At 41.5% G+C, this 12,155-nt stretch overlaps 1 protein-coding gene across 1 annotated transcript in view; it reads left to right on the top strand.

Moving 5' to 3' along the window:
* Positions 1 to 12,155, top strand: part of snx29 (sorting nexin 29) — a 147,606-nt gene that overhangs the window by 87,105 nt on the left and 48,346 nt on the right. Inside the window, exons 16-18 of the mRNA XM_069691296.1 lie at positions 4,329 to 4,445; positions 6,214 to 6,269; positions 6,691 to 6,772. Coding sequence (XP_069547397.1) covers positions 4,329 to 4,445; positions 6,214 to 6,269; positions 6,691 to 6,772 — 255 coding nt within the window. The remainder of the gene's footprint in view (positions 1 to 4,328; positions 4,446 to 6,213; positions 6,270 to 6,690; positions 6,773 to 12,155) is intronic.

The following is a 12,155-nucleotide window of genomic DNA, read 5'->3' on the forward strand; positions in this document are numbered from 1 at the left end:
TGAATTCTCTAAAACCAATTTGTGCTGCAGTGGTCTCTTTAATTTGATTAATTTTGTTATGTGCACGAGAATTCTGGAACCACTAATTAATCGTCGTACTGCAGATGCTTACCGGCTGATTCAGGCCTGAAGCGAGCCTTTGGGTGGCCTTGTCCAGAAAAAGGTCATCTATAGAGAGTGCATTTGCACGCGAGCGCCAAAAATCTGTGAATGAATACTGGAACCTGGCTGTGCATCCAAATGAGCCTGCATTAATAACAGTAGAAAAGATTAACTGTTTAAACAAATTGGCAACGCTCGCACACAGCCACACAGCCAGTGCTTAATATAGACCACCGTTTGGTGTGTCAAATAAGCATGCACACTGTCACATGCACATTCACACGTGCAGTCACATACACTACAATACCCTACACAATACTGTAACACACACATGCACGGCCAGAGAATGACGAACTTATTAACTCCCTCTCACTGAGAATTAATTGGATTTCTTCACGCTTAAAATTAATTCCGTCTTTTATAATGTCCTATTTAAGAGTTGGAGGCTAAATAAATAAAGGTGATGAATGGCTGGTGTGACAGCCGAAAGGGTTTCAGGGTGTAAACACAGGTGTCCTCTTACTCTTCCCTGAGTGGAAAACAACAGGAGGTGACGTGTGACTGTTGGACCTGGACTAAACATGAGCAAAGTGTGTTTATGTCTCATTTTATCTTTAGTCTTTACGGGCCCAGACTCAGATCTCGATTTATTCTCAGCAAATATTACTAGCTCCTGCAGAAACCCTGGAATAATCTTTGATTCCCACCTCAACGTCGACCAGCACATCAACTCGGTTATTCATTTGTGCTTTTTCCAACTGAGGAAAATCTCAGAAATCAGGTCGTTTCTGTCTCCCAATAATTTAGAAACGCTAATCCATGCATTAATTTCCCTCCGGTTCGATAACTGCAATGCACTGTACTCCTGCTTAACCCAACTTAACATAAATGAGCTCCAGTTTATTCAAAATGCCGCAGCAAGACTCATAACCAGGTTCAACAGGAGAGAGCACATTACATTGATTTTATATGTATATCGTTATTATTATTATTATTATTATTATTATTATTAATAAAACATTGTTTTGTGTCTTCAGCTCATTCTGATGAGTTTTTTGAAACAACATGAAGGTTTTTTGAGGATACAGACTGATACATTGACGGTTCTGGGATTAATTTTTGAGCTGCAGTCAGTTATGTTTTATGTTCACAGATTACCATCAGCTGTGTTTTATTGCTTTGTGGCCATATCTGATCTTGTGATTTCTCCTGTCTCAGTTGTTTAGAGACATTTATCTATTGACTGAGCACACCGGTGTACCTGTTTGAATAAAACAGAGTATCAGCGGAGCCCAAAACGGTCTCGGCAGAGCAAAACCCATATTTCTGATGTGTCGTCCTTGAAGTCAAAGAAGTCTGTTGTTTTCCATTATTTTTCAACAAGTGTTAAAATGATTATTGCTCAAATCAGCTGCGAGGGGTTCGAAGGCTGTCCAGAGCTCCCAGACTTTTTGCAACTTGTTTATTTTCCACTGTGGATGGATTACCGCCTGCAGAGCTCAGGTTCTATTTGACAGTGGAGAGATTTAACAGCCTGCCTGAGGAGACAGACATTGTTATTCACTTCATAACTTTTGAGCTTCGGTTAAGCACCACTGTCAAAAAACAAAGACAGACACACAAATCAAAGACTCCTTGGTGAAACTTTCTTTCATCATCGCAGCTATTGTTGAAGACAGAAATTGCTGAAAGCATTATTTTCAGGAGCATCTATTCACGTGTTTTATTATATAGACAATGGTGGTTGTTATTTGTGATATGATTAGTTATGTTTCCTGTGACTGGGTTTGTACTAAAGCCATTTAATGCAACACATTAAGTAAAATCTTCAATTTGACTCAGATTCTGTCTGCTGAACACAGTTAATTGAAATTGTCTGCTATGTCCAATATATTTAGCGTCCTTTCTTTGTCCTTTCAGGCTGTCTGCATTCTGATAATGCAAATATAACGTGCATTTATTTGCCTGTTTAAAAAGCTTTTACACCTTTTATGTTTGATTAAATACAGACATTAATGGTGCACTACAAGTATTTGCAGTATCAGGTGGTTTTAGGATTTTCTTCCGATTACATTTTAAGTCAAACACACTGCCGACCTCTGATTCAGTGTTGTCAAGACCAAACCTGTAAACCCATTTGGACCATCTTTTTTATTACTCCTTAAATAACAATCATTTTTTTATGCTCCACATTTGCACTTATCCAAAAGTTTACTGTCATTGACATGTTATTTTGTAAATCAAATTTATGTTCCCAGATCTCTTCATCATGTTGTCTTTTAAAATGTCATTGTTTGGCCCGATAGGAGGCGGTCGGATTTGAAGATCAAGGAGAGTTTTTTGGTTATTTGTCCCAGAGGCAGAACACATCTACTCTACTGCAGCCTTGCTTTCTGTGTTTTTTTTTTTAAGGAGGAGGGTGATGTGGTTGCCATGGCAACTGAACAGTACATTTTATGGCATTTTAAAACTTTCATTAAACGTGTTCACTTGTAACTATGCTGCAGCACCACGTCCAGAGGGCAGCGACTGTTATCCACCCTAAAGGAGAGGCTCACAGTTCTTCAAGTTGGTCTTACAACAACATTCATATGTCTATACAGACAGATGAAAATAAAGGCAGGTGATGGTTGCTGTTATTGTTCCACCTGGCCATAATAGCTGTGAAGAGATTTCTTCCCAGTGTGGTTTCAGTGTAATGAATGGGGGGAAATCCCCAATCCTTGTACTGTGCAAATAAAGATATATTCCACAGTTCTCCTCAGAGGAAATTACAATGACTAAAAACTAAAAACTAAAAAAATATGGCTGGACCATGTATCAAACACTATAGGGATTTTAATTTGAAACGGATACAGGAAGTCATGCAATTTACAAAGCCGAACTATCGGCTGCAGTTTTTCAGGCATTCACGTGTTGGGACTTTTTCTTCGCTGGTTGTGTTTACTTCCTGTCTAGTCAGCACCAGGAGGTTACCAAGCAACCAGCAGAGACATTTTTATTGGAATTTCTCCCGACCAGGAATTAGCAAAAAACATAGACATGAAAATATATGAACCGGTCCTTTAAGTTTGTGAATAAACTGGAAGTGAAATGGCCATATCTCTATCCTCGGTGGTTCTTATGTTAGATGAGAAATGGTGAACTGATGTTGTTTTAGTGTCATTCGGACTAAGAATAAAGCTGAAATAGTCTTAATGTCAGTTGGATAAAAGTTTTTTTGGGGGTATGCAGTATATAGTGATGTTAAATTCGTGCTGCTTTCAATGTAGCCTTTGTTTGAAACCATACTGCTGATTTTTCCTGTTACTTTTTTCAATGTGGTCACATTTAATTTGTACATACACACTAGTATGATAACAGAAATCTATTTTGTTAAGTATTCAGTGAAATTGTCTTCCAGTTTAATACGACCGTCAACACTCCTGTTGTTATTACACAAGAGACCTCGGCTCCTCTTTATGGCGCTGTGTGGGCTCCTTAATGGGATGTGAATAAGTTAATGTATGAGGGGTCGGTGTTGGAGCAGCAGTGATGCTCAGCTCACCTGTCAGCCGGCGACGACGCTGCGGCGAAGCGGCCGTGACAGCAGGTGTCCTCCATGCAGCACAGTGTGTGTCACAGCTGTCAGTCTCCTGACAGAGACCTGTCTACACTGTCCAGCCTGGTTAGGCAGACGGGCCGGGGGAACGAACACACACAGACACACACAGACACACACACACACACACACACACACACACACACACACACACACACACACACACACACACACACACACACACACACACACACACACACACACACGGCAACATTTGCATGAACACACAGGCACACAGATGTGAATAACACCACGTCAAGGTTAGTTAGAGCTGATGACAATTGAATAGCATGCTGGAAGGAGTCGGCTGTGAACTGGTTTCCCCCCCTCCATCCCTCCCATCTCTGTTTGACTGTTTCCCAGAATCTGTCCTGCTGTCAACATTCATTATGTCTCACCTGGACGGCTTTCATCTTTTGTGTGTTTAAATGCAGCAAAGAATTCTTTGAATTTTCTCACACTCACACAGATTTACATAATTCTATATCGTGCATTATTATTATAAAAAAAATGTTTTTTACACAATCGTGACTTGTATTAGAGTGATTAATTTAAAAGCCCCTTTTGTGTGTTTTGATCCTCTGTCCTGTGTGTGTGTGTGTGTGTGTGTGTGTGTGTGCTGCAGGTGGCCGAGATGCACGGGGAGTTGATCGAGTTTAATGAGCGCCTGTACCGTTCCCTCATGGCCAAAGACCACCTCATTGTCCAGATGAGACAGGAACTCATTGACCTGAGAGGACCGGTGAGTGACTGAACACACGCACACACACACACACACACACACACACACACACACACACACACACACACACACACACACACACACACACACACACACACACACACACACACACACACACACACACACACACACACACAATAAAGCCTCCACTTCTCATCTGATTTCTCTGCAGGTTTTTTCTCTTTGTTCCCCCTCTCTGCCACCCTGACATTTTCCCCGACTCTCCTCTCAGTAATTTTGTTTGAGTTTCATCTCCACTTCCTGTTTGTTTTGTGCTCCTGGTCCTTTGTTCATTTCTTTTCGGTCAATGTCTGCCAAAAGCTGCCTCTTCCTTCAAGTTATAATCTACTGTATGAAATTCCTGTATTCCTATAGATAATATGTAAACCAGCGCTCACATCTTTCCCCTTTTCTGTCGATGAGATTTGATTTTTCTGCTCTTTTTGATCAATGCTAATGCTAACCATCCATTTGTCCTGTTTGAGGGTATTTCAACCGCACTACTTGTTCTCAGTACTTTCAAAAGTTATCCTCCACAATAACAAAAAACCCACAAAATGCCAACATCTGGTCACGCTCAGGAGAGCTTTAAGCAGTTTGGCCACACGCACACGCACCCACACGCGCGCACACACACACACACACACACACACACACACACACACACACACACACACACACACACACACACACACACACACACACACACACACACACACACACACACACACACACACACACACACACACTCAACACACTGCCCACCGTGTGAGTAGATACAGCTGCAGTGAAGGGAGCCCTAGGCTGAAGATAGGACCTCTTATCCCTCAGCTTCAGCCCTGCTCTGCTGGACTGCTCACTCTCTCTGTGTGTGTGTGTGTGTGTGTGTGTGTGGGAGAGGGAGGGGGGGGTCCATCTCTGGTTCCTGATTGCTGCATGCTTCCAACTTCTAAGAGCTGGGTCACTTTCCTGCCTCTGTAGCTCCCTGCCTCCCTTTCTCTGTCTCATTCTTCTTTTACTTTTGTGTGTGTTGTGTTTGTGTGTTGTGTTTGTGTGTTGTGTTTGTGTGCGAGTGTTGGAGGGTTTGATCAAAGCCTGGAGGCTGGAGACCCAACTGCAGGGGCTGTTGTTACAGTGTTTTAGCCCAGGTTTAGAAAGCCCCTCTGGGAGAGCTGAGGAGCAGACAAGTTTTGGGTGAGAGAGATTGGGCGGAAACACACACAGACACACACTATCATGTTTCCATCACTTCAGAGGACATTACATTGACTTGTAGTCATATATATGACTATTTCAACTGTTTATTTGGTACTATTAACCAACCACTACACTACTAAGATAACTATTTCAGTTGTTTATTTATTACTGTGACAATAACTTACTTGTATCTCGCTATTTCAAAAAGTACCACTACTTTTAGCTGACCAGTTCAACTGTAGGTGTGTGCTGTGCAGTGGGCGCATAGCTAATCATTTACTGGTTATTGTGACATTATACAGCATCCCATCCATTTGTAATCTCATTCGCTATTTTCCTCCTTAAGACAAGTATGTAGGTATATTTTTTTCAAAGTATTTTTAATTAGATGAGTCAGTTTCTCCAATTACCCGTGGGCAGCTGGAGAAACATCCGCTGGAGTACAAATAGCTTTGGTCAGGAATCACTGGCATATCGGTCACCACATGTATATGTTGGGTATGATATGAGAATCTCTTTCTTTTGCCTCTTTCTCACTCTCGAGCGATCTCCCTCTCTCTCATTTTTCCAGGTTCCAGGTGATTTAAGCCAGACGTCAGATGACCCCAGCCTGTCAGATTTTGAGACGTAAGAATATTTCTCTGTTATTTTTCCTCTGTTACTCTCTCCATCGACCATGGCTGTCCTTCTTCACCCTCCCATCTTTTTTTTTTTTTTTTTTTTTTTTTAAATGTGAATTGTTTTCTACTGTTCTCTTGCAGTAAGCTACATCTCATCCATGGGAAATATCTTACACCAAGTTATAACAAGTTATTCCCTCTCATGTTTACCTGTGAGAAAAGCTGCTCAAGGTCATTTCTTTCCCCTCCGAGTTCACGACCAATTTAGATTTTGAAGTGTTTTACCAGAGTGAACTGTAATCTGCTTTGGTTGTCCGAGCGTCGTGCCGCCACACTGTTGATGTTGCTGCTGCCGGTGATAATGATAATGATGATGATGATGATAATGATAACGGCGGTGGGGACGGTTTGTTGTTTGTGTCACACAGGGCTCATCGTGCTCTCATCAACGTGTGGATCCCCTCTGTGTTCCTGCAGGGCAGAGCTGCCAACGCCTACCACGTCTATCAGGTACACTCACGTTGCCCTTTGTTTACCAGGCAAAACTTTTCAGTAGGACATGTTATGTTTATATTAAAAAAAACACTAGACATCATAAATATGTGATCATTATTTAATTGAAATATAAACAGTACAATGAAGGCATGGACAGAAGAGGAAGTTAAAAGTTCACTTAAGTGAGGGAACAAATAAAGCTCTGAAATAATTATACAGTTGTTCATCTTTGCATTAATACCTCATCATCAGTATCGCCTAGTTTTCCATTTCTGTCCACAACGTTGATATGTAGTTTTGAGTAAATTGTCTCATCAGCTATCAGAGGGACTGCTGCGAAATGTGTTACAGATTGTTAATAACTTCTGTGTTCCCCTGACTTTTAATCTTGTACATCATCAATTCAAGTTTTGAATGTGTCCACTTGGTTCGTAATCAACCACCTGCTGTTAGAACTAATTGTTTGCTTTGCAGTTTATTAAGTGATTTGATACTTTTTTTAAATTATGTTTTTTGTAAGTATGGTAGAATATATAATTACTGCCCGTGTCTGGACGTGATGACGGCACCTCCTCGTGTTGTTTTGTGATTGCAAACTTGTGGGACCGTGATGCACAACGATTTTAAAGTAAAGTAAAAAAAAAAAAAAAAAGGTAGAAAGTAGAATTGGAGTGAGTTGAAATATAGAAACACAGATCAATTAAATCAAGCAAGGAAATCCCAACATCTCCATCAGTGTCAGTTAGACCTTTTAATTAGTGTTAATTAGAAATGACTAGCATGCTAATGCTAGCTAGTAATGAGCATTTCAAGCAAAAATACTATTTGATAATCACTTGAGAAGAGAACGACTCACGTGTGCAGTAAATTTGGACTCAACAAATTCCATCCACTTAAAAAAAGCATTGTCAACCTCAGGACCTACATTTTTCCTTAGTCACGATTTTGCATCATCATTTTTGAGCCATTAAATGTATTTCACAGTTAAAGTAACACACAATGCCCACATGCACTGTTAAAAACATGAAATAAACAAAAAAAGTTTAACAAAAGTGTAACCAGAGTTCAAAACCCAATGAAATATAAGTCGGTCATATTTCTAATTACAGGCATATATGCTTTTCAAACAGGTTAAAACCGGTAATGCTCATCAAATTTCAAAAATGGAATATTTACTATATGAAAAATGAAATAAAGAGGCAGACTTATCTGAACCTTAAAACTGTTTGCAAATGCTTGGAGAGCTAACTAGTGATGCTTCGACTTTAGTGTCATGACAACGCGGCAGCAAACGGCTAGCACCCTGTAAATTGGGAAATGTTTGTTCTTCAGAATAAAAGCTCCACATTAGAAATCTTTAGATTTCAAAACCCATTAGTTGAGAGCCACACGTTCCACAAAAAGGGAAATAATAATAATAATAAAAAAAGTGAATTTTTTTCCCCGTCACTGATGAAGAGATTTAGCTTGAAAGTCCCTTTTTGTGCTGGCACTCCTCCAACATAGCTGTGTGTCCCTCGGCATCGATAGATGCCTCGCCAGACATTTTTGAGACCTAAGTTTGTCCCTTAACAGTGACTCTACTTCCCATGACAGTCTTTGTAATCAAGTCTTCTTAGAACTTCACAGCAATGATAATAGTGAAACTCCACTTAATGAAATAGTGATTCCTGAGCTGTGTGCCAGGTACTTGTCTGAGTGGGGTGTGTTGGAAACTGGAATCGAGAGCAGATTAACAAACCGAACTGCTGCTTCTTCTTGTATCTGTCAAGTTATCGAGCAAAGTAGACAACGACGGCTCATTCCCTCGGTGACTGTTTTACTGTGTCTGTCACATTAACAAGGTGTTACACCATAGCTCTCTCACCACAGCCGTCCCCCTGGTTTCTCCCCGTGTGAGACTAAAGCGCACGCACGCACACACGCACACACACACACACACACACACACACACACACACACACTTAGACATTCAGTTCCCTGGTTCAGCTTCATGAGACAAACGGAGACTCACACACACAGAGACAGTCACGGATAAACACACATGTATACTGGTACACAAACAAATATGACGCTCACTGCACAGAATACGCACAGATTCAACACACATACCTGCTCAGGTATTCACACAAAGTCCTGCAGGTCATACAAACTGATGCACACACACAGTTACAGATATAAACACGTGCAAGTGCAGCTGCAGTGGACACACTTCACCGTGCTTTTTCAGAAACACTTGTCGGACAGATAAGTGTGTATGTGCCCACGCACACGTGCACGCACACATACACATACACATGCACACAAACACAAACACAGTGCTGTTCTCTGCTCTGTAGCCAGGAGGTACAGCTGTAGCGTTAGTCAAGGGAAACCATACGGGACGGAACAGACAGGTGACATGTCCTTAGCTATGACTGATAGTCAGGACTAGCTGGCTCACAAACCTCAGCTTCGCCCCGCTTATATATAATAGATGTAAATTCACAACCCAGGACTGGGCTCGGAGCCGTCTGACATCTTTTTGTCTGACGTTGTCTCCATCCTCCCCGACAGGTTCGTCGATGGCAAATGAGATATATTGTTTTAATTCCCCTCATCTCTGACACTTACAGCATCAGACCCACTTGCACAGATGCTCGGGTCAGTGCTCTTTATCCAACATATAAAAATCTCAGTGGAAAGCAGTTCATATTGAAATAATACGGTAGAGGCTTGGGAAAAGTGAATTGTTTCCTATAATTTTGCAACTTTTATATTCGGCAGGACTTTCAGGTGGGAGCTGATCTCATAAAAGCACAACTTCATTACAGACTGATGTTTCACGATTGTTTTACGCTGCCAACTGGCTCCAGTTTGAGCCTCTCGTGTATTAATGCACTATTCAACAAACAACTTGTGATTTTGATAGATACCTTTAAAATAGATTAAATGTGATAACGGTCGGTTAAAATTGTGAAGCACACTGGCGTTTACATATATCGGCCAGGCTTTGGGCAATAATCAGTGTCAACCTGCAGTAGTGGATCGACTCCAGCGTCGAAGCTGAGCATTTTCCATGGGTTTTGCTGATTTAGCCAAATTTTTCCTTCTCAAAAATGGTCTCTGAGAGACTTACTCTCCAGCCCTGGAGCTGGTACAAAGTGCAGCCCATCTGGTGTATTGGATACTTCCCTTCCCAGAGCTATATTCGTCTAATGGCTCCCCGTGGAAGGAGCTTTTGTTCTTAGACAGGCTAATAGATGGCCAAGGTTACTGGAGTCATTGTTGTTAAGGTGAGGTTGTTGTAGTGATTGAACACTGAGCCAACAGTCTTGAAGACCCAGGAGTATCTCTAGGAGAGGGCAGGGGTTTCTTTGAAATACCCTAAAGGGAGTGCATAGATGTTTTTTTCCTCTTTCTTTCCTTTTTCTCATTGCACACACATGCATATGCTTGCGAAATTGAACCAATGATGAGAGCAATGAGCCGTAGCCGATGCTGGAGAGAGTTTTCGGGGGCTCGGAGAGTGAATGGGATTTTAGAAGCCGGAGCCTAAGTTAGGTCACAGCAACCTTGTGGTTGGAAATAAGCACACTAACAGCTCTACGGTGCTGCCGGGTCCATCCAGAGAGGAGGAAAGGCTGATCTAACCACCGCCTCTCTCACTGCATGTCTCTTAGTGTATGCTTCTCGCTGACTTCCCTTTTGTTTTTTTGTCCTCCCCTGCTCCAGCTCTCTTTTTCTCTCTCTGCCTTTCTTTTCAGCCTCTCTATTTGTCTCCCTCCCCCCTACCAGACTTCATGACATTATGGCAGGGTCAACACTGCTCGTACTTCCATTTTCTGTCTTTGCATTTCCTCAGAGCCACTTTTCTCTCGAAGTGTTTCAAAATGACTTCCATCTAAAGTTCGGTAAAAGCTTGTGGATGGATGACGAGAGACAGACGGAGACGAAGGGGGAGAGACTGATGGATTCGCTCCATTATAAGTCGGGTTCTGCTCTCTGTGGCACATTGTGCCTCTGAGCCTTCACCCCTGCATCCCTCCTCCATCCCTCCCTGTGCCTCTTTTCCCCTTCTGAACTCATAATGAGAGAATTAAACCGGCCGCGGCAAATCAGTGTCTCCCTCCCAGACAATACCAATGATAGAGGCTATAAAGAAAGGAAGGATCGTTTGTAAACCGTCAATGAACACAAGGAGTCGCTTGGTGTGTGAAGGAGTGTCTGTGTTTTCCTTACCTGCGGGTTTTAGGCCAGTGTTGTTTGTTACTGTGACGTGTGTGGTAGAGTTGTGTTTGCAAAACCTAACATGTTGTAGAAAAGATATCAGGAAAGAGAGCTAAGAACAAACCAAGAAGTATTTGGCTTTAGTGATGGTGTCATTCGGTTGTTCCAGCACTTTGGTCCAGACTTAAGAACCTCAACAATATCAGTTGGATTGCCATGAAAATGTTTGCAGACATTAATGATTCTCAGCCATTGACTCCTTCGGTGATCGCTGGACTTTTCCTCTCGTGCCACCATGAAGTTGACATTTATAGTCAAATGCTTCAATAATGATTGGCTGGGTTGCGGTTAAATTCGGGACTCATTTATGCCCCCCTCAGCACGAACTTTAGTACTTTTTGTGATCTTCTGACTTTCCATTTAGCGCCATCGTCAGGTCAGAATTTTTATTTGTCCCATAATGTTTGATTATGAGCAGTTGCCTTGCAAAACTAAAGTCATTTGTTTGTCGTTGTTCAAAACAGTAACTTTGTGGAGTCTCAACCGGTCACTGGTCCTGACCAAGAAATATTCCAATAAATACTGTAACACTGAATAATTCTTACAATTGTTGTTTTTGCATGTGTTGAACAAATAAGACATTAGCTTATGATGTCACAAGGTGCTACGAGGCTTTTTTACATCCAGAGCTAGTCTTGCTGTGGTCAGTCTTTGTGTTAAGCAACCAGCTGCTGGCTACATTTTAACAGACAGATTAGAAAGTGGTATTGATCGTCTTATTTAACTGTTTGCTAGAAACAAGTACATTTTCTAAAGAGTCAAACTATTTCTTCAAGCTGGTGTGACGCCTATCATGCAACCTTAATATTGGCATATATATCTTTAAATAAAAAAATGTAATGTTGCCTTTCAAACAGTTTTCTATAAAGGCCAACACAAGTCCCCGATACTGGCCATTGTTTACCATATATTTCCATGAGTATTAATAGAGACATGTGTCATCATTGATTGGTTGACATGTCAGGATTTGGATGTAGACGCTGTGGAAAAATGGCAAATGCATACCATTCATTCATCGGAGTGGCACGTTGTATCAGTCCTCGTCTTACTCTGTCTGGATGCTGCAATCTCTGAATGTTAACTGGTTGCTAGGTAACAGTAACACAACCAGTGTGTGTCGTATAATGCC

Source organism: Brachyistius frenatus, unplaced genomic scaffold (assembly GCF_029030835.1).
Source record: "Brachyistius frenatus isolate BFR_SWC_R1_liver_20210118 unplaced genomic scaffold, ASM2903083v1 Contig_11, whole genome shotgun sequence".
Lineage (NCBI taxonomy): Eukaryota > Metazoa > Chordata > Actinopteri > Embiotocidae > Brachyistius > Brachyistius frenatus.